The 21,448-nt window shown below is 42.9% G+C and overlaps 1 protein-coding gene and 1 pseudogene across 2 annotated transcripts in view; both read left to right on the top strand.

The window, feature by feature from the left end:
* The window catches only part of LOC102492006 (proteasome subunit alpha type-4-like), a 3,403-nt pseudogene extending 261 nt beyond the window's left edge, over positions 1-3,142 (top strand).
* The window catches only part of SCIMP (SLP adaptor and CSK interacting membrane protein), a 41,691-nt gene extending 20,249 nt beyond the window's left edge, over positions 1-21,442 (top strand). For both annotated transcript variants that reach the window (XM_014589052.2, XM_027773195.1), the window contains exons 2-5: positions 7,462-7,582; positions 9,816-9,879; positions 18,102-18,175; positions 20,970-21,442. In XM_014589052.2, coding sequence (XP_014444538.2) covers positions 7,462-7,582; positions 9,816-9,879; positions 18,102-18,175; positions 20,970-21,178 — 468 coding nt within the window. In that variant the 3' untranslated portion in view covers positions 21,179-21,442. The remainder of the gene's footprint in view (positions 1-7,461; positions 7,583-9,815; positions 9,880-18,101; positions 18,176-20,969) is intronic.
* Positions 21,443-21,448: the final 6 nt, after the last annotated feature.

The raw sequence follows: 21,448 nt of genomic DNA, 5'->3' as shown, positions 1-21,448 counted from the left end.
AAGCTGATGAGAATGAAATGTCTTTGACCTCAAAACCTGAGCAATGGCTTTCATGAAAGCTACACTCACTACATGGCGGATAGACTCTTTTTTCAATTTTTATCAAAGTCAATGTAGATTGTTCAAAAATCAAAGAATGCAGGGAACCAGCAGTTAGCGTAATGGCTATGTCGCTGGCCTCCCACGTAGTCGACCGCGGTTCGCGTCTCGGACCCGGTGGCTTAAATCTCACGCCGGGCACGTTTGCGTGCGTGCCCAAGATCCCGAGAGGAGAATGGAGGAGAAGGGATTGCGGCGTGACCATCCCGCCTGGGGGGTGATTTCTCACTTTCTGTCTCTATGTCTCTGTCTGGCTGGCGAGCGCACGCGCCCTATAGCGAAAAACCTCTCCAAAAAAAAAAAAAAATCAAAGAATGCAGAGGGTTAGCAGTAGAGCAGTAGAAAGCAACAGCTCCGTGTCCTTCCACGTCATCCTTACACTCAGTCATGCTCCTCATATACAACAGCTGCTCACTCCTGTGTCCCTGTAAGTGCACACACGATAGTGTATGTGCACGTGTACATGAGAGAGAAAAAGGGAGAGACCCCCGCGGGAGTCTTCATGCTGGGACCCACTCTCCGTCTTAGCTGGCTGGAATCATGAACCACAGGGTCTGGCCACAGCTCTACCCTCCCGTCCTCCAGTGTTCTAGTCCTCTACAGTTCTAAAGAGTGTGCTTATGTTGCTTTTTGGAGGAATTCTTCAAGAGAAAACAAAAAGACAGAGATGAAAAAATAAGACAGGCCCTAACATCAGGTTATATGCTCTTATTTTCTTTACAAAGTAATGTTTCTAAGTTATTTTGGTATTTTTAAGGAAGCTGAGATGAATTAATTATATCAGTTTTTGCATACATGTGTACAAATTTATAGTCATATGATTCTTTTCTCTATTCTTGTTGGCCTATAATAATTGTCCATATTTATTCATTTATATTGCCCATGCTTATTCGGTACAAGAATACAGAGTGTAATTATTAAATCATCTCAACCATTAGTCATTACTTTGCGTTAGGAACCTTCAAAATCCTTTTTCTGGGAACAGCAGATGGCATAGTGGTCATGTGTCATTGGACTCTCGCATGGCCGACTGCAGTTCGAGGTCTAGACCCCAGTGCTTTGAAAATCATGCCAAGTCCATGTGTGTACATGCCCAAAATCTCAGGAGGAGAATGGAGAAGAAGGGATTGCGGTGTGGCCATCCCCCTGGGGGAGTGATTTCTCACTTTCCCTCTCACTGTCTCTCTCTCTCTGGCAAGCACATGCATTCCAAGGCAAAAGAACGCTTAAAATTTTTTTTAAAGACCTCTATTTTAGTTACTCAGAGCTATACAGTAATTTCTTAAATATATTCTCCTTACTACATTTTATAACAGTAGAAGTTGTTTCTCTTATCTGTCTGTAATTTTGTTTCTGTTAATCAACATCCCCTTTAGCCTTCCCATGATTCTTTATTCTATATTTAAGAAGCGTTTACAAGGGATCTTAAAGTTCATGAAAGTTGTATATTATAAAAAATATGAATGGATTTGATTTCTTTGCACCAAAATAAACTTGTATTTTAATTCAAAAAAAAAAGTGAGGAAAGATAAAGAATCAGAAGTCTTTTGAATAAGATGAGAAAGAATTGAGAAAATGAAGGGAAGAAAATCTATCTCGCTAGCTATCTACCCATCTGTCTGGTTCCCCAGGGTTAAAGGTGAGATTACAATTTACGCTGCTTGGCATGCAGTAAAGCGATCAGTGTAGGTCACGACTCTTCAGTGTCTCCCCTCCGTTATTACATAAAATTCAGCAAACATATCTTGAAGATATAACTCCAGGACCACTGTATTTTTTCCAGAAAGTTGCTTACACCAAGTTGAATATACCATGGAAACTATTGGACACATGGGCATCTGTTAAAAAATTTTAGCAAACAGCGGGGTTTTGCTTGCAGCTGAGAGACGCAACATCTACAAGTTTCTTGAGGAAGTCTTTTTTTTTTTCTGAAAAGATTTATAAATTCAAGGAGGACATGGCTTGCAGTGTGGCAGGTGTAACTTCTGACCTCAACATCCTGACTAATGAACTGAGGGCTCATTGCTCAAAGGTATTTATTGCATGGGACCAGCAGTTGCCCTAATGGCTACGTCGCTGGACTCCCATGTTGTCGACCATGGTTTGAGTCCCGAACCCGGTGGCTTGAACTCACGCCAGGCGCGTGTGCGTGCGTGCCCAGGATCCTGAGAGGAGAATGGAGGAGAAGGGATTGCGGCGTGCCCATCCCTTCTGTAGGTTGATTTCTTTTTTTTTTTTTTTTCTTTTTTTTTCTTTTTGGGCACACACGCACACGTGCCTGGCGTGAGTTTTAAGCCACTGGGTCCGGGACTCGAACCACGGTGGACTACATGGGACTCCAGCGACATAGCCATTACACTAACTGCTGGTCCCCCTGTAGGTTGATTTCTTGCTTTCTGTCTGTCTCTCTCTGTCCTTCTGACAAGCCCACACGCCCTATAGCAAAAACCTCTCAAAAAAAAAAGGAAAAAAAGTTTTAAAAGTTAAAAAAAAAAGATATTGCAGTATTAGGAGCCCATTCCTGTGAACAGCTGGTTATGGCGCTGTGTGATACCAAGCCAGCTTACAGATTGGAGAAAAATGTCCCTTTGGTGTTTCTTTGCTGACCATTGGCTGGGACAAGCGCTATGGCTTTCAGCTCTGTCAGAGTGACGCTAGTGGAAATTACGGGGGCTGGAAAGCCACACGCATTGGAAATAATAGCGCCGCAGGCGCGTCAATGTTGAAGATTACAGAGAAGGAGGAAAGACTTTGAAACCGCCCCTTGCATTAGCTATCAAAGTACTAATAAGGCCATGGATGTTAGTAAACTGTCTCCTGAAAAAGTGGAAATTGCCCAGCTGACAAGAGAGCATGGAAAGACCGTGATCAGAGTTCTCAAACGAAAGGAGGTGGAGCAGTTGATCAAAAACCACGAAGAAGCAGCAGCCAAAGCTGAACGCGAAAAGAAAGAAAAAGAACAGAAAGAAAAGGATAACTAGGAGACAAAGTTGGAGATTTTCTAACTCATTTGGAGCAACATTTCGGTGTGAAAGCCGTCCTACTCTTCCACACTGGGCAGTATTTGCCCATTTTTTAAAGTGTGCAGTGGAGAAATAGGACACACATACCGAATTGGGTCCCTGTCCTTCCTGTCCACCCGAGTACTTCACTGTAAGGATGATGGTAACTTGTCATGGACCTCTTCATCTCCCCCACACAGACCCCTTTTCTTTTTTTTTTTGTAAAAATACTTGGAAAGAATGGAGGGGGGGGATTAAACTTGTTGAACAAAAAGATTGTCTTTTTTTTTTTAAGTTTTCTTTTCTTTTTCTTTTTCCTTTTTTTTAGTTTTTGCTATAGAGTGTGTGCACTCACTGGAGACAGAGAGAAGGGAAAGTGAGAAATCCCCCCCATCCACCCCGCTGGGAAATGGATTACCACAATCCTTGTCCTCTGTTCTCATCCTTTCAGGATTTTCAGGTACTAGGTCCAGGACTCAAAACACACTGTTGGCCAGGTGGGACCCATCTGCCTTACCTCCACAGCACCTGCTGGCCCTGTTTTCTCTTCTTTATTCATGACAGAGTGTGTGGACGTGCACATGAGAGAGAATGTGAGATAAGCAGCCTCCATGGGGTCTGGCCATGCCACAATCTCTATCCTCCAGCCTCAATCTTGGGCACTTGCACACAAGCCCAGCATGTTTTCAGGCCAACCTAGGCAAGGGGCTTGAACCATAATCACCAGGTGAGCTTTTGGCTTTTCTTTTTAATTCTTTAAAAAAAAAAAAAAACTATTTTATTCCATTTTATTTATTTAGTATGTTACTGTTTTTTAGTATTATTATTTTTTTTAATTTGACCAAAGAGAGACAGACAGAGAGGGAAAGCGAGAAAGCCAATGCCATGTCCAGGACTCGAACCACTGATGGCTATGTGGGAATCCAGCGCCCCAACCACCACACCACCTGTCAGCCCCAGGTTTTGGCTTTCCTTGAGCAGCATGTTACATTACACCACAGGGCTGGCCAAAGCTGTCTTAAGTCCAGTGCTCTTTCAACTTCTTTGGCCCTATAAAACCAAATTTCACAAGCTCTGCCTGAAAGCCAAGTTTCTAGTCATCTTCTCCTTCTCCTTCTCCTTCTCCTTCTCCTTCTCCTCCTCCTCCTCCTCCTCCTCCTCCTCCTCCTTCTCCTTCTCCTTCTCCTCCTCCTCCTTCTCCTCCTTCTCCTCCTCCTCCTCCTTCTTTTTCTTTTTTAAATCTTTCCCTTGGTTCTTCCTCCTCCATTGCTCTCTAATGTGTATCATGAAAAGATGATCTGCAATAAAGCCTCTGCCTAAGGGCTGATTACCCCAGGAAGCTGACATTTCACTCCTTCAAGAGTAAATCCCTAGTACATCAACCAATATGGATAAATCACAAAAGCTTCATGTGGAACAAAAACGTTAGCTGCATAATGACGTGTATAGAAGAGAACTCGTTATACATTACTGTGTTGCCACATGTAACTTCTTTAGTAGTCAAAGAACATGAGATTTGATTAAATCAAAATTCCAGTAAACAAAGTTGGAAGCTGAAAAATCCCAATTATAATGTACACCTTAATCAATGAAAGACACTGTGCTAGTAACACAAATAAGTTTTAAAAATATCCGGCCAAGTTTAATATCTTTGTAGTAAATATAGGCTTTGGCAGTAACCTAATTCTGCCCATATCTCTGCCACCCAGCTAGGCATATTTTCATATTATTTCTACTCAAAAGCATGAATCTAAAAGGCACTGCATGAACATGCATGAGTAAGTTTGTACCGGCTAAATGGTGACATGGGAGTTGATTCTTCCTCCCCTGCCCTCACGGCCTCATTTACAATTATATTTCAGTTATCCTATAACATGAGGATGTTGCTTTCAATAGTGCATTGAGGTATTTTATAAGAATTCTGGGAACCAGCAGATGGTGTAATAGCTATGTTGCTGGACTCCCGTGGTTCAAGTCCCAGACCCAGTGGCTTAAACTCATACTCGGCGCGTGTGCATGTGTGCCCAAGATCCTGAGAGAAGAATGGAGAAGAAGGAATTGTGGTGTGGCCATCCCCCTGGGGGGTGATTTCTCACTTTCTGTCTCTGTCTTTCTGGTGAGCACACGCACCCTATAGCAAAAAACTCTCAAAAAAAAAAAAAAGAATTCTGTTATTTTCATGTGTCAGGTAGAGAAATATGGATAGGGTAAAGTGTGATAAAGGTCATTGCTGCTCTCCAGGTGAATATTTTTACCTAAACAGATTTATTAATAAGTTGATGACAACTTGATTCGATGTTAACTTCAGCATATAATTTAAAATTCTATAGTTCATTTTCTTTTCCTTTTTAAATGTATTAATATATAAACACCTAAAATGTGTACATATCTAATTTATAGATAATGTGGGACCAGGACTTGGCATAATGTTTATGTCACTGCACTTCCACATAGTTGTCCTCACTTCAAGTCTTGGAACAGTGGCTTGAAACTCATGGCGAGCGCATGTGTGTGCATGCCCAAGATCCCGAGAAGAGAACGTAGAAAAAGGAACTGTGGTGTGGCCGAACCCCTTGGGGAGTGATTGCTTGCTTTCTGTCTCTCTGTCTCTCTCTGTCTCTCCAGCAAGTGCACACGCCCTATAGCAAAAAATCTCTCTTTAAAAAGAAAGAAACAAACAAATTTGTCGATATTATAACCAGAGAACAGTAAATATTACATTTGAGAGAATTATTACCTTCAAATATTCACACTGGAGTCTATTCTTACATAGCCAGGACATCAGGATATTTCCCAAGGATCCCTCAAAGATCATTTTCACTTCAGTACCCAAATGAATGGGAAAAGTACTCATTCCTGAGGAAGGGAGCCCAGCCTCTTCCCAGGAACTCCCTGAACTCCTGGAGGCTATTATTAGTCTCTCCTACAGCCTGCTCCTGGAGCCTGGCAGCTGCTGCTCTCTACTCTTCCACGTCGCCTCTGGCTTGGAAAAATTATGGCACATGTCATCCCCCGTCTAGGCTCAGTTCTGCTTACACAAGCTTTTGTGTATTGTGCAGTTTTATCAACACTTTAAAAAAAAGAATTACTTAATTTTATTTGTTATTATTATTATTTATTTAATTTGACCACAGAGAAATAGAGAGCAATAAAGGAATAGTGAGAAAGCAAGCCACCAGGTCCAGGACTCAAACTGTGGTCAGCCATGTGGTAGTCTAGCTCCTTAACCACCATGCCTCCTGCTGGCCCCTCTACTGAAAGTTTAATGGTAACAGAAGGTTATAACGGCACAACACAGGCAGCAAGTTAAGAGTGAATATTAGACATGACTGCCCTAGGAATGCATTGGTCATTTCCACTATAGGACTTTCTACCCATCTATCTAGATGTCTGCATCTATTTATCATTTTGGTATAGGGCGTGTGTGCACGTCAGAAACAAGAGAGGGAAAGTGGGGACTTTCCAATCATGCCTCACTTGCTGCTATCTTCTTGACTTCTCCCTCTGCTGTGAACTTCCAAGACTTTCTGTAATCTACCATTTTCAGCCCACAGATTCCTATTACTTTTCTCATGTGAACTGTGTCAGCTTGCTCCCCATCTTCAACCTCACCCTTCCCACCATGCCTCACTCAAAGAGAACTGTCAAGGTACTTTGCTGACCCCTGCCCCAAAAAATCTCTCAAGGGGACCAGCAGTTAGAGTAATGGCTATGTCGCTGGACTCCCACGTAGTCGACTGCGGTTCGCGTCCTGAACCTGGTGGCTTAAAACTCACGCCGGGCGCGTGTGCATATGTGCCCAAGATCCCAAGAGAATGGAGGAGAAGGGATTGCAGCATGGCCATCCCCCCTGGGGAGTGATTTCTCGCTTTCTGTCTCTCTGTCTCTCTCTGTCTGGCGAGGCGCATGCCCTATAGCAAAAACCTCTCCAAAAAATAAAGCTTTCAACATGCTCTCTCCCCTTTTATGGATTAAGTCTGTCTTGCCCTTGATAGAAATACAACTGTTTCAATTATGGCTTTAAATGGCACCTCCCCTTTTTGCTGCATGTTCAAAAGTACAAGAAAGAGCAGGGATTGTGTCTACCATGTCTAGGTCCATACCTTATCTCTAATCCTCACTCACACCTATGCAGTAGTAGATGGTATCAGTCATATAGTACAAAGGAGGACACTGAGGCTCAGAGAAGATGAACAGACTTGCCTGAGGTCCCCCAGCCACTAATCAGTAGCGTTAGCTTGTCTGATTCCTAACCAGATGTCTGGATCTCTACCCGACGTGATGGGTAACTGCTCACCTCCCCCGATGCCCCAGGATGCCCTTCCTTTGTGCCTCATTCTTTATTCTCCATTTTCCTCAGGATTCCACGATGAGTTGGTGGAGGAACAACTTCTGGATCATCTTAGCTGTCACCATTATTGTTGTCTCCGTGGGCCTGGGCCTCATCATGTACTGTGTCTGTAGGTGGCAGCTTAGACAAGGTAATGGCGTCTCACCTGGGCAGGTAGAGGAGGGGAGGGGAGGCTATCAGTGCAACGGAGCTCCTTCAGGGTCAGAGGATTAGTTCTGGGCCTGTGTGGGTTGCACTTTAGCTAAGGCCTCATACATTTTGAACCCCGAGTTCTAACCCTGCCACTTGCTTATATCCCAGGGCCTCAGTATCTCCATCTGCATAGTAAAGGGTTAACTAATCTGTAAGAACTTTTCCAGCCCTCTGTGTTTGTGGAAAGCAGAATTCGCTTCAAGGCACAATACGCTCAAGTGCTTTCCCTTTCCTGTAAGGCTGCTGATCATGTCTCGGGCTTGAAAGAAAACACAAGTCTACGAAATGCCAAAAACTGTCTCGAGGAGTGAAATGCTAGCTCATGAACAACATGTTTGGCCACTCTGATTGCCTTCTCCAATATCACACTCCAAATGTTCTGGCCTTATCCTTACCTTGACCAAAGCTTTTAGGCATTCTTAGACAGAAATAAGTGGCTACCTGGGGATGAACGCTAACTTAAAATGATCTATAGTGGGTTTTCCACTTTGTTGTTCATCTCTTTTTTGTTTCTTTGTTTGTTTTACTAGTTGAAGTTTGTCATTAATATTTGCTGCTTTAGATTTTAGGGTTTTTTAAAGAGTTTTTGTTTGTTTGTTTGTTTGTTTGTTTTGCCATAAGGTGCATGTGCTCGAAGGATCATGGGGGGACAGACAGTCACAATGAGAGGAAAAGTGAGAAATCATCCCCCAGAGAGGATGGCCACGCCACAGTCCCTTCTCCTCCATTCTCCTCCCAGGGTCTTGGGCACACATGCATACACATCCCTGGCATGATTTTCAAGCCACCAGGTCCAGGACTTGAACCACAATGGGCCACGTGGGAGTCCAGTGATGTAACCGCTATGCCATCTGTTGTTACCTGGCTGTTCATCTCTGAAGACAAGAAATCCTTGATTCAACAGTGTCTTTCAATAATGACCTTAAACTAAGAGTATATCTGGAGATGGTGACACACTAAGAGGTCCGGCCACCTTGCCCTGGGGCACCCTGGCCTGGTCTCCCTCAATGATCAAGGTGCTATCTTGTTGCATCTGAACAGAGCCTCAGAGTCCTGCTCAACCCAGGTCTGAAAGGTCAGGGCTTCACAAAAAAGGTTTCACAAAAAGTGGAAACTCTTTGCCATTCTTCTCAATCTCTTCAGAGGTCAGAAAATTAGGCAGACAGAGCCTTAATTGAGGCCCCATATGATTTGGTGGCAGAATTGGGATCAGAAGTCAGGTCTGTTGGGGTCCTGGTTCAATGCTCTTTCTCCTCTATTCCTTAATTGTAACTATTCCTTTTCTTTTCTTTCTTATACAAAAAATATATTATGGGCCACTATTTGCCTTCTTAAAACTTGGCCTTCTCAAATATGGACAAATGTATGACCCTGGATAAAAACTTTACCTATTCTTTTATCTTGAACCATTCCTAGTAACAAGCAGGTTATAATTAATGATAACTTATATGAGAAGATCTTTAAAAAGTCAGGTAAAATGGATTAAGTATGAATTTATTTTGGTGCAAAACATTTCAAAATCTGTGCATAGTGTTTTTTATAATACACATTTTACATGAACTTGGGAAACCCCCTAGTATATCTAGCACACCACAGTTTACAAACTCCTTTTTCCCGTTTGTCTCATTTCTTCCCAACCACTCTTTAATTTTTTTAATTGCCAGAGGGCATGTGTGTTTGCCAGAGAGATACTGAGAGGGAGAGGGAAAATATACCCTCCAGTGGGATGTGGTCATGCCACAATCCCTTCTTCTCCATTTTCCATCTTGTTGGAATTTAGGGTATAAATACACATGTGCCTGGTATATTTTTCAAGCTTCTGGGGCCAGGAGTCAAATCATAGTTAGCCATTTGGGATCTGGCTCCCTTAACCACTAAGCTATGAGGCTGGCCCCCTAGCCACCCTTTTGATTATTTATCCAGCCAACTAGGCAATGAGGGAACAAACACAGCCACGCGGTTACTGCCCTCACTGAGTGAGCACATGGGCTCTACGCTCAGACAACCTGGGTTGTGTGCTCTGTGACTTGTGAGCCCTGGGTTCCCGAGTGTGTTTCCTGGTGGTGGTTCTTCCGTATGTCTTGGACCTTCCTGTCTCTGAGGATTTCTAAACTCTAAAATCACAACTTTGCTAATTCTTTCTAAATGAATATGCTTTACCCCCCTCACAGGCAAGAAGTGGAAAATTGTCAACTCCTTGAAACAAAATGAAAGAGATGAAGAAAAGATGTATGAGTAAGTAGAGGGAAATCCTTCTGCTTTTTAGTTTTGAGAAGTGCCTCCTAACTTCCACTCTTGCCCTTCCATTACTCTACTAGTTTGATGGCAAAACCCCACTTCCTGTGGAACTGCAAAGTATCCTATCTGCCAACTCTCCCCCACTTTAAAGGCCAAGATTGCAGGACATTGTAGATATAGGAGCCACCTGGCTCCCTTCTGTCAGAGTCCTTTCTCAACTTCATCTATTTTGACAAAGGACATAGGTCAAGCTCTGGTTCTGGATTCTGGGCCCACCACCCAGGCTATACTTCTTTTCTTTAGATAGGTTACAAGTATAGTAAAGCTATTGCACTGAACAAAAATATACTATTCACATTATTTTTGTATTTTGTGATATATTTTGGGCTTTATGATTGTTTTCTGTGTCAGGGATCTGCTGCAAGGCCCCTTAGATTTAATGATTCACTAGAAGAACTCATAGGACCAGAAAAGCTATTTTACTCACAGTTACAGTTTACTATAGTAAAAGAATACAGAATAAAGTTGGCAAAGGAAAAAGACATGTGAGGGGAGTCCAGGAGACACTAGGAGCAAGCTTCCAGTTGTCCTCTTCCAGTGGAGTCTCACGGATAGCCTTAATTCTCCCAAGGATGATATGTGACAACAGGTGCAAAGCACTGCCAGCCAGAGAAGCTCATCTGATCCTTGGTGTCCAGGGTCTTTTTGTTTGTTTATAGGTTTTTGCCATAGGGCACATGCTTGCCACAAAGAGAGGGAAAGTGAAAAATCATCCCTCCAGGAGGGAAGGACATGCCACAATCCCTTCTTCGTTCTTCTTTTGGGATTTTCGGCATGCACAGGCACCCAGTGTGATTTTCCCTTTTTTTTTTTTTTTAATTTATTTACTTTTAATCACACGGTTACTTTGTTGTTCATCTCTTTTTTGTTTCTTTGTTTGTTTTACTAGTTGAAGTTTGTCATTAATATTTGCTGCTTTAGATTTTAGGGTTTTTTTAAGAGTTTTTGTTTGTTTGTTTGTTTGTTTGTTTTGCCATAAGGTGCATGTGCTCGAAGGATCATGGGGGGACAGACAGTCACAATGAGAGGAAAAGTGAGAAATCATCCCCCAGAGAGGATGGCCACGCCACAGTCCCTTCTCCTCCATTCTCCTCCCAGGGTCTTGGGCACATATGCATACACATACCTGGCATGATTTTCAAGCCACCAGGTCCAGGACTTGAACCACAATGGGCCACGTGGGAGTCCAGTGATGTAACCGCTATGCCATCTGTTGTTACCTGGCTGTTCATCTCTGAAGACAAGAAATCCTTGATTCAACAGTGTCTTTCAATAATGACCTTAAACTAAGAGTATATCTGGAGATGGTGACACACTAAGAGGTCCGGCCACCTTGCCCTGGGGCACCCTGGCCTGGTCTCCCTCAATGATCAAGGTGCTATCTTGTTGCATCTGAACAGAGCCTCAGAGTCCTGCTCAACCCAGGTCTGAAAGGTCAGGGCTTCACAAAAAAGGTTTCACAAAAAGTGGAAACTCTTTGCCATTCTTCTCAATCTCTTCAGAGGTCAGAAAATTAGGCAGACAGAGCCTTAATTGAGGCCCCATATGATTTGGTGGCAGAATTGGGATCAGAAGTCAGGTCTGTTGGGGTCCTGGTTCAATGCTCTTTCTCCTCTATTCCTTAATTGTAACTATTCCTTTTCTTTTCTTTCTTATACAAAAAATATATTATGGGCCACTATTTGCCTTCTTAAAACTTGGCCTTCTCAAATATGGACAAATGTATGACCCTGGATAAAAACTTTACCTATTCTTTTATCTTGAACCATTCCTAGTAACAAGCAGGTTATAATTAATGATAACTTATATGAGAAGATCTTTAAAAAGTCAGGTAAAATGGATTAAGTATGAATTTATTTTGGTGCAAAACATTTCAAAATCTGTGCATAGTGTTTTTTATAATACACATTTTACATGAACTTGGGAAACCCCCTAGTATATCTAGCACACCACAGTTTACAAACTCCTTTTTCCCGTTTGTCTCATTTCTTCCCAACCACTCTTTAATTTTTTTAATTGCCAGAGGGCATGTGTGTTTGCCAGAGAGATACTGAGAGGGAGAGGGAAAATATACCCTCCAGTGGGATGTGGTCATGCCACAATCCCTTCTTCTCCATTTTCCATCTTGTTGGAATTTAGGGTATAAATACACATGTGCCTGGTATATTTTTCAAGCTTCTGGGGCCAGGAGTCAAATCATAGTTAGCCATTTGGGATCTGGCTCCCTTAACCACTAAGCTATGAGGCTGGCCCCCTAGCCACCCTTTTGATTATTTATCCAGCCAACTAGGCAATGAGGGAACAAACACAGCCACGCGGTTACTGCCCTCACTGAGTGAGCACATGGGCTCTACGCTCAGACAACCTGGGTTGTGTGCTCTGTGACTTGTGAGCCCTGGGTTCCCGAGTGTGTTTCCTGGTGGTGGTTCTTCCGTATGTCTTGGACCTTCCTGTCTCTGAGGATTTCTAAACTCTAAAATCACAACTTTGCTAATTCTTTCTAAATGAATATGCTTTACCCCCCTCACAGGCAAGAAGTGGAAAATTGTCAACTCCTTGAAACAAAATGAAAGAGATGAAGAAAAGATGTATGAGTAAGTAGAGGGAAATCCTTCTGCTTTTTAGTTTTGAGAAGTGCCTCCTAACTTCCACTCTTGCCCTTCCACTACTCTACTAGTTTGATGGCAAAACCCCACTTCCTGTGGAACTGCAAAGTATCCTATCTGCCAACTCTCCCCCACTTTAAAGGCCAAGATTGCAGGACATTGTAGATATAGGAGCCACCTGGCTCCCTTCTGTCAGAGTCCTTTCTCAACTTCATCTATTTTGACAAAGGACATAGGTCAAGCTCTGGTTCTGGATTCTGGGCCCACCACCCAGGCTATACTTCTTTTCTTTAGATAGGTTACAAGTATAGTAAAGCTATTGCACTGAACAAAAATATACTATTCACATTATTTTTGTATTTTGTGATATATTTTGGGCTTTATGATTGTTTTCTGTGTCAGGGATCTGCTGCAAGGCCCCTTAGATTTAATGATTCACTAGAAGAACTCATAGGACCAGAAAAGCTATTTTACTCACAGTTACAGTTTACTATAGTAAAAGAATACAGAATAAAGTTGGCAAAGGAAAAAGACATGTGAGGGGAGTCCAGGAGACACTAGGAGCAAGCTTCCAGTTGTCCTCTTCCAGTGGAGTCTCACGGATAGCCTTAATTCTCCCAAGGATGATATGTGACAACAGGTGCAAAGCACTGCCAGCCAGAGAAGCTCATCTGATCCTTGGTGTCCAGGGTCTTTTTGTTTGTTTATAGGTTTTTGCCATAGGGCACATGCTTGCCACAAAGAGAGGGAAAGTGAAAAATCATCCCTCCAGGAGGGAAGGACATGCCACAATCCCTTCTTCGTTCTTCTTTTGGGATTTTCGGCATGCACAGGCACCCAGTGTGATTTTCCCTTTTTTTTTTTTTTAATTTATTTACATTTAATCACATGTCTTGACATTATATATTTCTTTTTCCAACACAAATACCATGCATGTCAGTCAAGACAAAGATGGTAGTATATACATTACCATTGGCAAATAGCTTCTCATTTTTAAACAATTCAGCATACTTTTACCAGTTTTTTCCTTCCCCTTTCCCCTCCCTCCCTTCCATACTAAACTTTTTTTCACATTTTATTGATTCAACAAGATCTTTTTTTTTTGAGATTTTATTTTTTTTTTGCTATAGGGCATGTGCACGTGCCAGAAACACAAAGAGAGACGGAGAGACAGAAACAAGAAATCACCCCCAGGGAGATGGCCACACTGCAATCCCTTCTCCTCCACTCTCCTCTTGGGATCTTGAGCATGCGCGCACACGCACCTGGCTTAAGTTTAAGACACCGGGTCTGGGACTCGAACCGCGGACCACTACGTGGGAGTCCAGCAACATAGCCATTACACCAACTGCTGGTCTCTCCTTTTGATTCTTTTTTATGGTGTGTTTTTCCACTTTCAGATCTTGGAAGAATTTCTTCACCTCCTAGAATTCGTCTCTTTTCTCCTGCATTTTATGGAGTTTGTTGTCTGTATTTTCTTGCATCTCTGTTAGCTTTGTCATTATAAATTCTTTATCTAACATTTCCACGAGTTCCATTGTACTGTCTGTGCGTAATTAAGGGAGGTTCTTTCCCCTTGGGGGAGAGAGATTATCTTGATTTCCCAAATTTCTTGTGCCTTTGCGGTGGTTTCTGGTCATGTGATGGATGATATGTCGTTACTGCCGCAGAGCTGACTTTCCCTGGGTGTTGGGCCAGAAGGAGGGGTTTGGGGCAGAGGCTTTCCGGTTAAAAGGGCAAGGCTAGGCCCACCTCAGATGCACGTGGATTCTGGCTTTTTGCTGAGTGTCGGCTACACATCAGTCTTCACTTGGCCTCAGGTCCAGCTGATCAGGCTCCCCTGAACCCCTGGTAACATGGTGGTTAAGGCACTGGATACCACTGGTTTGAGGCCCAGACCCAACAACTTGAAAAACATGCTGGGTCCATGTGCTCAAAATCCTTTCAGGGAAATAATCCTCCGTAATGAGACATGATGTTTCTCCTCCCACTTTGCAATGCTCCGCTTTTCTCAATTTACACTGCCAGCTGTGGAATGTTGAGGGTACGTAGACACATGTCAGGCCTTCCCGTGTCTTCATCTGAGGCTCATGTCCCTGGCCACAGCAAAGGCTCCCAGGCCACCTCTCTTGGGCATGCCCTGCGGCAACTGACCCACCCACCCCCCAGTGTGATTTTCAAGCCACTAGGTCCAGGGTTTGAACTGCAGTCGGCCATGTGGGAGTCTATGCCCCTTGCTGGACCTGGGGATTTTATTTCATTGGGGGGTTAGTCATGTACACATGGAACACCCACATGACTGTTTCATAAACTCCATCTCCAGCCCATCCATAAGCCAAACTGACACAGCATGGTCCAGGGCCCCAGGCAAACAAAATCAGGCGTTCACCATAAATCACATTATTAGTATAAACTATCTGGGACAACCAATGGCCCCAGGTATATGGAGACATCCTTATCAGGAAGGATATTCCAAGAGCTTAGAGGTTATCTCCCAGGAGCTAGTCAAGATTCAGTCCTTTCTTTGGAGTATGTGCACTATTTAAAACAATACCTGTTATTTTCTTTTTTTTAAAATTAAAAATTATTTTATTTAACTTTATTTTTATTTATTTATTTATCTTTAATTTGACCAGAGAGGGACAGAGAGAAAGAGAGAGAGAGAAAGTGAGAAAGCAAGCCACCAGGTCTGGGACTTGAACTTGACCATGTGGGAGTCCAGCGCCCCAACCAACATACCACCTACTGGCCACAAAATCTGTTCTTTTCTTAAATGGCCTTTGTTGAGGCTCCAGGGGCTCATCAAATAAGACCTCTGCCCCACCAATTTTGATCTCCTTGAGGAAAACACAAATGTGACAGGAAGCTAGGTATCACCTTTATTAAGAATAAAATTGGCATTATAAAATGGTTCTTCTCCATGGACAAGGGGGTTTCCTAACTCAGACCTGGGTAAATTTTACTGCCCAGTACATAGGCAGCTCCAGAAAACCTCAAGTATCTCTCAAAGGACAGTCCTCTTCCTTTGAATGGCAAAAGACATGAAGAGAATATGTGATTTCTGCAGTCAGGCGGGCTCTAGAGGAGACAGTGAGGGGAACCAGATTGTTTTCAAATTTAGCAACCAGATAAACTGACTTCCTCTTCTGGGAAAAGCCACGGAGTAGAGGGAAACACTCTGATAGCTCTCTTGTGCGTGTTCCTATATATGCTCACCCCAACAACACAAAGATGTTTATGCATTCCCGGGGGGACTTTATCATACACAGGAATTCAAAACTTAGCTCAGAAAAATCTAGCTACAGTTGGGAAATCAGTGTACATAAGGGAACGGAGGTCTAGGTGAGGAAACTTTCATAGTCTTTTTTTTATTTTAATTTTTTAGTTTATTTCTTCCTTCTATGAGTGAGATAGACAAGACCCCCCAACAGGGTCTTCACACCACGAACCATCCTTAGTTTCAGCTAGCCCCAAATCATGACACATGTGTGCCTGGCATACTCAGGGAGGTCTCCAGATGCCAACCTGGAACCTTCCCATGTGGATTAGTCTCACAGAGCACTGCATCTTACTGTCAGCCTATAGCATCTATCTTTTTGTTAAAACTCACCAAAGTGGTGCTGGCAGGTGGCATGGTGGTTAAGGGACAAAATTCCCACATGGCTGACTGTGGTTCAAGTCCCCGACCTGGCAACTTGCTTTCTTGCTTCTGCCCTCCACCCCCCCCCCCCCGCCCTGCACACTTTTTTTAAAATGGTGAGCACAGGCCTCCACCTCCCTGAAAGGGAAGGTGCCAGGCCCAGCCATAGCTGACAGGGAGTGAAGGGGCTTTGGGTACCTCGAAGTCATGTGGCAAAGGTAGAACCCTATGGTCACCTCCAACCACCCACCTGGCCCTGATCAAATTTTTAAAATAATAAATAACATTAAATAAATCATTCTAAAAACAAAACTCACTGAAGTATAATATGAATACAGAAAAGTCTACGTAGCAAGTGTATAACTCAATAAATTTTCTCTTTTTTTTGAGAGATTTTTGCTATGGGGTACATATGTTTGCCAGAGAGGCAGAGACAGAGAGACAGAAAGTGAGAAATCACCCCCCAGGGGGGATGGCCACATCACAATCCCTTCTCCATTCTTCTCTCAGGATCTTGGGCACGCATGCACACGTGCCTGGTATGAGTTTAAGCCACCAAGTCCAGGACTCAAACTGTGGTCACTACATGGGAGTCCAGTGACATAATCATTATGCCATCTGCTGGTCTTCTGGCATGAGTTGTAAGCCACCGGGTCCAGGACTCAAACTGCAGTCTGCTACATGAGAGTCCAGCTATGTAACCATTACGCCATCTGCTGGTCCTACTCAATAAACTTTCACAAATTGAACAGATCCAGGTAGCCAGTACTTAGATAAAAAATCAAGATACTACTAAACCTCAGATGGAAAGGAGATAGCCACCTTAACAGGGCCTCGTCAGGCTGCGATCCCTTCTCTCAGCCTCTAGCTCATCAGGATCTTGGGTGTGTACGTACTGGTGTGCTTTCAGGTGAACCCAGAATCCAAACCTCATGGTCGGCCATGTGGCTTCCAGCACTGCAGTTGAGTACACTACTGCCTGCACTACCCAGCCTGGCTCTACTACTTGTTTGTATGCTTTCCGTGAATGAAATCATATAGCATGTATTGTTTGGTATTGGTTTCTTTTGGTCAACATTATTTTTATGAGATTCATTGTGTGTAGTTGTAAATTATTCATTCTCCTTGCTATAGAGTATTCCATTGTGGGAATATAGCATAATTAATGTATCCATTCTATTGCTGATGGCCATTTGGGTAGAGTGATGAAAAATTTTACGTGTTTCTGTTTCTCTGAAGAGATGCAGGCAGTGTCTAGTTAGGGCTATTACAAATAGTGCTACTATGAAAGTCTAGTGTATGTTTTTAGGAAAACGTATGTAAGCATTTTTAAAAATTATTTATTTTATTTTATTTATTTATTCATTTATTATTAGTAGTAGTAGTTTGATCAGAGAGAGACAGAGGGTGAGAGAGAGAGGAAGTGAGAAAGAAGCCACCAGATTCGGGACTCAAACCCCGGTCGGCCATGTGGGAGTGTCCAGCACCTTAACCACCACGCCACCTGCTGGTCCCAGCATTTTGACAGATAAAGCCCCAGTAGGGAGACTGATGTCTCAGGGCATGTACAATCAGCCTTGGGAGTTTTGCAAACTGAAATACAATGGTGCCTACCCCTGTCCCTTCCTAATCTGGCTCGGGTGAATGCAGGAAGGTATTCTCCATGCTCTAAGTTATAGCACTTCAACTCTCTTCCTTCCATTTCATTTATTCCATGGGCTAGTCAAAACAGTTTATTTAGAACCAGTTATGAATGGGATTTAGGACCTAAAAAGGGAAGGAGATACTTCCAATTTGTAGGGACTAAGATTTCAAAATTCAACTTGTCCACTTTCCTTGACATTTTCTTTTAAATTCATTGATGGTAGATATGGTCTAAATCAAACTGACTCCCTCTCTTTTTCTCTCTCCAGGAATGTTCCTGATCAATCACCAGATCAAGTGCCCCCTCTGCCACCCAGAGGCGTGTTTTTGCCACAAGTCTCCTGTAAGTGGATTTTGTTGATAACAGTTTAATTCTGGGTCAGATAACAGATTTATCTAGGTGTCTTAGTTTGAGCTGCCATAACAAAAATACCATAGACTGAGCGGCTTAAACTTTTCATAATTCTAGAGGCCAGACGTATGAAATCAGGGTTCTGGCAATTCAGTTTCTAGTGAGGGCTCTCTTCCTGGCATGCAGACAGCTACTTGCTCTTTTCTCACATGGCCTTTCCTCAGTGCATTCAAGCTGGGGGAAGAGCAAAAGAGCTAGCTCTCTGGTGTCTCTTCTTACAAGGACAATAATCCTGCTGGATCGAGGTCCCACCTTCATGAGCTAATATATTGATAACTTTGATCCCGCAGGTTAGGGCTTCAATATATGAGTTTTGTGGGGATTCAAACATTCAGCCCACAACACTAGGATTGGTAGATGCAGCATTCTGTTGAAGAGAAACAAAGAGGGGGCTGGCGGGGGGGGGGCATAGTTGTTGGGGTGCTAGACTGTCACATGGCCAACTGCAGTTCGAGTCCCAGATCTGACAGCTTGCTTTCTCACTTTCTTTCTCTGTCTCTGGTGTGTGCACATGCCCTATAGCAAATTAAAAAATAAAACAACAATAAATAAATAATTAAATAAGTAATTATTTTTTAAGAAATAATTTTTAAATTTTATTTCTTTATTATTATTACTAAATTTGACTAGAGAGAGAGAGAGAAAGGGAAAGTGAATAAGGAAGCCTCCAGGTCCAGGATTTGAACCATGGTCAGCCATGTGGGAGTCCAGCACCCCAACAGCCATGCCACCTGCTGGTACCAATAAATAATTTTTTAACAGAATTATTTATTTGGGGACCAGCACATGGTGTAATGGCTACGTTGCTGGACTCCCATGTAGTTGACCATGGTTCGTGTTCTGGACCTGGTAGCTTAAACTCACATTGTGCGCGTGTGCGTGCATGCCCAGGATCCCGAGAGGAGAATGGAGGAGAAGGGATTGTGGCATGGCCATCCCCCCTGGGGGGTGATTTCTCACTTTCTGTCTCTCTGTCTCTCTCTGTCTTCCTGGTGAGTGCACATGCCCTATAACAAAAAACTCTCAAAAATATTATTAATTTAATTTATTTATTCATTCACTTATTTTAATTTGACTAGAGAGAGAGAGAGAAAGTGAGAAAGCAAGCCACCAGGTCTGGGACTCAAACCATGGTTGGCCATGTGGGAATGTCCAGTGTGTTAACCACCACGCCACCTGCTGTTTCCCCAATAAGTAATTCTAAAAAAAAGAAAGAAAAAAAAAGAGATTAATAAATTTAAAGGGGACAGAATAAGTTCCAATGCTCCAGATATTCCATGGGCAAATTCATCTTCAAATTCTAGCTTGGAAAAGGAATTTGGAGGTGTCTCTAGGCCTCTTCCACTTTTTATCAGAAACACTTTATTATCTAGTTCACTATCATGTGGTTAAATGCTTTGTGTAGGGAGCCAAATCCCACTCAGCCGATCATGATTCAAATCCTGACCCTGGTAGCTTGAAAAACACTCCAAGTACTTGTACACGTGTGCCTAAAATCCTGACAGGAAGGAGAAATGGAGAAAAAAAGCAGTTTTAGCATTACCCCACTCCAATGGATAGTTCTCTCTCCCTCTCTCTCCATTCCTATAGCAAGTGCATGTACCTTCTGACAATTAAAAATCAAAAATGGATCTGAGCTCTTCCACTGTCCTTCTTTTTACTATACACCCATTCTGCACTAATTACACCTTCTGAAAACATCACGCCCCCCTTTCTTTTCAGCAGAGAGATTTGTACATGAGCAATTACCAATAGTCCTGGAAAACAATGTAAATCACTAACAGGGTCGTGCCAAAAAGAAAATATGGGGAGCTAGCAGGTGGCATGGTGGTTAAGGCACTGGACTCCTCCATGGGTGACCGTGATTTGAGTGTTAGACCCAATGACTTGAAAATTACGCCAGGCATGTACGCATGTGTGCTCAAAATCCTGAGAGGAGAATAAAGAGAGGATTATGGCATGGCCACTCTCCCAGGGGATGTAAGTAATTTCTCACTTAACCTTTCTCTGTCTCTTTCCAGCAAGCATGTGCACTCTATGGCTAAAACCTTTAAAAAAAAAAAAAAGAGGAAATATGGTTTATATTACTTCCTTGTGCGGATTAGGATCTATAGACATGACAGTACTCATCTGGCTACCAGTGCTGATCTGTCTTGTTTCCTTTCTTTTTCTCTTCTTTTCTTTTCAAGGTTTCTTTTTCCTCTTTCTTTTTCTTTTTTCTTTTCTTTTTTTTTTTTTTTTTTTTTACTGCCAACTGAGACGTGCACTTACCAGAGACAGAGAGAGAAACACCTCCTAATGGGGCATGGTCTTCCCATCAGTGTTTTGGGATTGATACACACATGCCAGGCTGTTTTTCAAGCCACAGAGGGCAGGACATGACCCATGGTTGTCCAAATGGAATTTGACTGCCGATGTACAGGGTCTAACTGCTGCACTGCAGGCCTGACCTTGCAATGTTTCTTTTCTACACTTTTGCTCCAAGGTTTCCATGCCATGCAGTCTTAGGCAGAGAGACATTGGAGTCAGAATGTCTGATCACTACTTGTCATTATCTTCTTGGGTGATCTGAAACCGTCATGGTGTGTCTGTTTCCTCTGCAAAATGGGGATCTGGCACACCAGGAAGTGAAAGGATCCAAAACCCAAGAAAATCAAGCTAAGCCTCTTGGTCAAAAATAGATACATAATAGCTTTGCATCTAAGGATCTTTTTCTGTGCTCTAGCCCCACAGGAAACCCTAAGTGAGCCACCAGTTACATACTCACTGGTAAATAAAGTTAGAAAGAAGAAGATCATTTCCATTCCAAGCTACATTGAGCCTGAAGATGATTATGATGATGTTGAAATCCCTGCAGGTACAAAAAACCATCATTTTGAAACAGCTGTTTCTTCTTTTTGGCAAGCTGAAGAGGGCTCACACAACTTATTTTAAAATCACCAAGAATGGTTGAACTTCAGAAGATCTCCAGATCCTTAAAGCCAGTGGTTGTTTCATGAAGCTCTATAAGATAAGCACTTCCTGAACTCTCGACGAAGATGCCTCATGATCAAGTAACTGCAGTCAGAGGCAAGATGCAGAGGCTTGGCCTTGAGGATGAAGAAGGGTCAGCCCTTGTGTTCCAGTGGAGGAACTCTTCACGAGCAGGACCCCTGGGCTTCGCAGTCTCTGCCTGTGAGAAACTACTCGTTTCTCAGCACTCTT

Source organism: Tupaia chinensis, unplaced genomic scaffold, assembly GCF_000334495.1.
Source record: "Tupaia chinensis unplaced genomic scaffold, TupChi_1.0 Scaffold000330_1, whole genome shotgun sequence".
In the NCBI taxonomy this organism is placed as follows: domain Eukaryota; kingdom Metazoa; phylum Chordata; class Mammalia; order Scandentia; family Tupaiidae; genus Tupaia; species Tupaia belangeri.
Note: the sequence above shows the minus strand (reverse complement) of the source record. Positions and strands in the feature narration are given on the sequence as shown.